Below are 4,961 nucleotides of genomic sequence, written 5' to 3' on the forward strand. Positions count from 1 at the left end.
TGTTTCGGGGCCCGTCTCACCGCGCCCCCTGTCCGGTCAGGGGCGGTGCACAGCGCCAGGATCAAGGCGGTGGCCCCCGAGACGCTGTCAGTGTCGGTGGAGTGGGCCGAAGGCGGCGCCATGAAAGGAAAGGAGGTGGGTCCGTTCCGCGGGTGTTAACGACCCTCTAATTTTACCGGTCTTGATGTTTGACTAATCACCGCAGGACTAAGGAAACATCCTTTGAGTATTTTTTGCCTAGTTCGCTGTGTTTTTATGCGTTATGTGATGCAGCAAACGAACGCACGTGCCAGTAAAGTAACCCTTGGTTTGCTTTGGTCGTAACCTGAATAACGGGTGTAGACCCCCAGCTTTTTCTTGGTCTTTTTTTGTAACGCTTCTCGTTTCCTTGACCTTGGAGGCAAACGCGTTGTGTTTGTACGTGATGCAGCCGCCATCTGCACTGTTTGGCTGGGAGATGCTGCTCTGCAGTCGCTCTTAAACGTTATTGCAGTTACGATGAGTTTGAATTCAGTCGTGCGAACTTACTTATTTCCACGTACTCATTTTGGGCCATTTGTTTTTGTGAGGGTGGTCTTCATTTTGGAGGACAAGGAGGCTGTGAAATGCCTTATGCCTCATCTCCCTAAATGGTAACGCTATAACAGGAGCCAGCAGTGTGCCCGTGGTGCCAAGACGGGTAACGGCATCCTGGGCTGCATGAGTAGGAGCGCTGCCAGCAGATCGAGGGAAGGGATTATTCGCCTTTATATGGCCCCGGTGAGGGCACATCTGGAGTCCTGTGTCCAGCTGTGGCCCCCACTACAGAAAGGATGTGGACACGTTGGAGAGAGTCCAGTGAAGGGCAATGAAAATAGTTTGGGGGCTGGGGGACAGGACTGGTGAGGAGAGGCTGAGGGAACTGCATATCTTTAGTCTGGAGAAGAGAAGACCAAAGGGGGATTGAATAGCAGCCGTCACCTCCCTGCAGGGGGGCTGCAAAGAGGATGGAGCTGGGCTGGTCTCAGTGGGGGCAGATGACAGGACAAGGAGCAATGGGCTCAAGCTGCAGCAAGGGAGGCTTAGGTTGGATATTAGGGAAAAAATTTCACAAGGAAGGTGGTGCAGCACTGGAACAGGTTACCCAAAGAGGCTGTAGCATCTCCATCCTTGGAGGTTTTGAAGACCTAGCTAGACAAAGCCTTGGCCGGGATGATGTAATTGGGGCTGGTCCTGCTTGGAGCAGGGGGTTGGACTGGATGTGACCCCCTGAGCAACCTTCCAGCCCTCATTGTCTTTGGGTCTAATATGTTCATCAGCAAAGCTAACTGGACTTTATCGTGCATCAGCAGATGCATGACAAATAGATCCAAGGAGGGGATACTTCCCCTGTATGCGGCATTGGTCAGACCGCAGTTGGAGTACCATGTCCAGTTTTGGGTGCTGTACTTCAAGAAGGATGTGGATAGACTCGAGAGAGTCCAGAGGAGGCCACTCGTACGGTCAGGGGCTTACAGGAGAAGCCCTATGAAGAGAGACTGAGGGACCTGGACCTCTTCAGCCTCCACGAGAGAAGGCTGAGAGGGGATCTTGTGGCCGCCTACAAATTCATTAGTGGGGCGCAGCAAGGGATCGGAGATGCTCTGTTTACCAGGGCGCCTCTTGGGGTAACAAGGAACAATGGTCACAAACTAACAGAGAGCAGATTTAGGTTGGACATCAGGAAAAACTTTACAGTAAGTGTTGCCAAATTTGGAATGGGCTTCCAAGGGAGGTGGTGCTTTCCCTGCCTTGGGGGTCTTTAAGAGAAGGCTGGATAGGTGGTATCCGGCTGGGGTCATCTGACCCCAGCGCGCTCTCCTGCCCAGGCAGGGGGTCGGGCTCAATGATATCGGGCTCCAGGGAGGTGATCCTCCCCCTCTATGCGACACTGGTCAGGCCACAGCTGGAGTACTGCGTCCAGTTCTGGGCGCCGCACTTCAGGAGGGATGTGGACAGCATGGAGAGGGTCCAGAGGAGGCCACCCGCATGATCTGGGGACAGCAGGGCAGACCCTACAATGAGAGGCTACGGGACCTGAATCTGTTCAGCCTCCACAAGAGAAGACTGAGGGGGGATCTTGTGGCCGTCTATAAACTCACTAGGGGGGACCAGAAGGGTTTGGGGGAGACCTTGTTTCCCCTAGCGCCCCCCAGGATAACAAGGAATAACGGCCACAAATTGTTAGAGAATAGGTTTAGATTAGACAGCCGTAGGAACTACTTCACAGTCAGGGCGGCTAACATCTGGAACCAACTTCCAAGGGAAGTGGTGCTGGCTCCTACCCTGGGGGTCTTTAAGAAGCGGCTCGATGCCTACCTGACTGGGGTCACTTGAGCCCAGTTTCCCTCCTGCCCAGGCGGGGGGTCGGACCTGAAGATCTACAAGGTCCCTTCTGATGCTACTGCTATGATGCTATGATTCTGTGATATGTTGAGGTCCCTTCTGACCCGAGCATCGATGAATCTATGTTTGCTCCTGGAAGATGACACTTACACATTTGTCACGGACTGGAAAAGAGCGTTGCCTTCTGTAATAAGACTATAGGGAGTTGAGAGAATACATCTAAATGACTATTAATTTACATGCATCTGCCTCACCTCTCTCTTGTGTTGTACAATTACAGGTGTCCCTGCATCGTGGCTTCTTCCCTGAAGTGGTGTTATAGTGTTTTTAAGTCTTGGGGAGTTGATAGGATGGTGGGTTTCCATCTTGCATTGTGAGCTGGCACTGCTGACCTTGGCAAGTCCTGTTTTACGTGAGTTTGGCAGCTTCGTGTGACTGCTCAGTGCCTCTAATTATTAGGGGCCTGGGAGGCAAGACTGACGAGGAAAGGCTGAAAGGGGTCCTGTTATTTAGCCTGGAGAAAAGAAGACTGGGGTGGAGGGCTGATAAGTCTTCAGATCCCTGAAAGGTAGTGACAGCAAGGATGGAAATGGGCTTTTCTCTGCAACTGTAAAGGACAGGACTAGGAGCAATAGCCTCAAGTTGCCGCAGAGAAAATTGAGGTTGGAGGTGAGGAGGAACTTTCTGACTTTGAGGGGCACTGGCAGGCACTGGCATAGGCTGCCCAGCGAGGTTGTGGCATCTCCATCCTTGGAAACGTTCAAGAGCAGGTTGGACAGACACATGGCTGGGATGGGTGAGTCCGGGAAGATCCTGCCTTGAGCAGGCCTTGTGAGGTCCCTTCTGGCCCTACTTTGCTGTGATCCTAATGATCTGTTCAGGTTTCCTCCAAGAAGCCCCTAGTGTGTGATGGTGAGGTGAGTTTGTTGTTTTTGATGATGTGACGTGTCCTGTATTAAAACCACCCTGAAATGTAGTGATGTGCTGACATTTCTAGTTTTTTGGAAGTCAAATAGGTCTGCAACAGACAGGGGCTTGGCTCTTGTTCGGGCTGGATTCCAGCTGTTAATGGCATTACCTGGCACCTGAGACACTGCCTGGGCGCCACGGGCAGAAGACAAAGCACGCCAGCCAGGTGGAGGCCTGAAGGAGAAGGCAAAGCCTCAAAGAGGGAATTGGGTTCTTGGCATGTCCTGCCTGATCCCTGTCAATCCAGGTTCTGCCGGCCAAATTAGACCCTCTGTCATACTCGTGTAGACCCACCAATTTTGCTGAGGGCGTGTGATATTGGCAATCTATTATTTGCTCTCTAAAGATGAGCTGGATGGCAAGAATCCGTGACCCTCAGACTGGTGAGCTTGCGAGGCCAGGCTTTCACGAGGGGAAAAGGAGCGACCTTGGTATCGTCTTCTCCAGTTTCTTGCATCCGTGAGTGTGATGTGACCCTTCACGGTGCTCAGAAGTAGATCTTTGACAAGGGATGTAGTCCGAGAAATTCCTTAATTATACAATACTTGATGTGTCCTAAGCTTCCGAGTAACCAATACTCTTGTCTCCACAAATATAACTGATTTTTAGTTGGACTAGTTCCGGGAGTAAAGGGACTTGTTTTGAACCCTGTATGGGTTGCATACAGGCAGCTTGTAGGAAGAGCTGCCAGATCTCAAATGCACTAAACCTGCACCCACCTGCGTGAATGCACGTCACACCGTTTCGTTTTCAAGTGGACTAACTTTGTGTGAGGTCTAATCTATAAAATTTGACAGGTACTTTAATTTTCTTTGTGTGCATGGCTACAATGTACCATTTTGCTTGTCTGGCAGGCTTCAATGATGACTTTTTGCTCTTTGTACGGACTTTATTTTTATCCAGTGATGCCTTTGAAAAAGCCTGTATAAAACAGGAACTTTCTGTGCAGCATTGGTGCTGTTTTTAATGTCAAGGGTAGCTGAATTTCTGCGGAGGATGCAGTAATATATCATCCAAGCGTTGTGCGTACAGACTGTCCCAAAGTTGGCACTGTGTTGATAAAAGGTGGAGATTTAGAAACAGGGGGCCAGTATGGCCAAGTCTTCACCCTCTGAGGTCCTCTCCCTACTTCTTCCCCCTGCCCTGAGGACACTTGTGACACCACGCTTTTCCAAAGCTGAGAATGTTGTCAGCGCAGGATTATGATGTCGCTGCTGTGTCAAGCAGGTGGGCTGAAGTGAAAGCGCTTTACTTGCTTGCTTCTACCCAGCTGGAGGGAGTCCAAAAAATGCTCTTGGATTAAACCTTGGTCCTCCATTTAGCTCAGTGTAAGTAGCTCTTTCCTGGCTTTAGGGTTTCTGGAACCCTGCATCGCTCTCTGGGAGCAAAAATCATGCAGTGACTGGGGTTTGCTAAGATCTGCCCCTAGAGCAGGGGTGGGCAGTTATTTAGGCTGGGGGGGGCGGGGGGGGATGCCAACACCACCAGAGCCAACAGGAAGCTGGGGTGGGGTGGAAGAGTTGGCGTGCTGCAGTCGAGGGGCACAGCCTTCCCTTCTCAGGCTCCCGGCAGCAGCTGGTGGGCCGGATAGGATCGAGGGGCAGGGGGGGGAAGGGGCCCCGGGCCCC

The 4,961-nt window shown here is 51.6% G+C and overlaps 1 protein-coding gene across 2 annotated transcripts in view; it reads left to right on the plus strand.

The window, feature by feature from the left end:
• The first annotated feature begins 20 nt into the window (after nucleotides 1–20).
• KIF2C (kinesin family member 2C) overlaps nucleotides 21–4,961 on the plus strand; it is a 27,616-nt gene continuing 22,675 nt past the window's right edge. Inside the window, exon 1 of one of the 2 annotated variants that reach the window (XM_014521160.2) lies at nucleotides 21–135. In XM_014521160.2, the coding sequence (XP_014376646.1) occupies nucleotides 121–135 (15 nt within the window). In that variant the 5' untranslated portion in view covers nucleotides 21–120. The remainder of the gene's footprint in view (nucleotides 136–4,961) is intronic. The other variant, XM_014521157.2, reaches the window with a different exon arrangement.

The sequence above is a fragment of the Alligator sinensis genome, unplaced genomic scaffold, assembly GCF_000455745.1.
Source record: "Alligator sinensis unplaced genomic scaffold, ASM45574v1 scaffold781_1, whole genome shotgun sequence".
NCBI lineage: Eukaryota > Metazoa > Chordata > Crocodylia > Alligatoridae > Alligator > Alligator sinensis.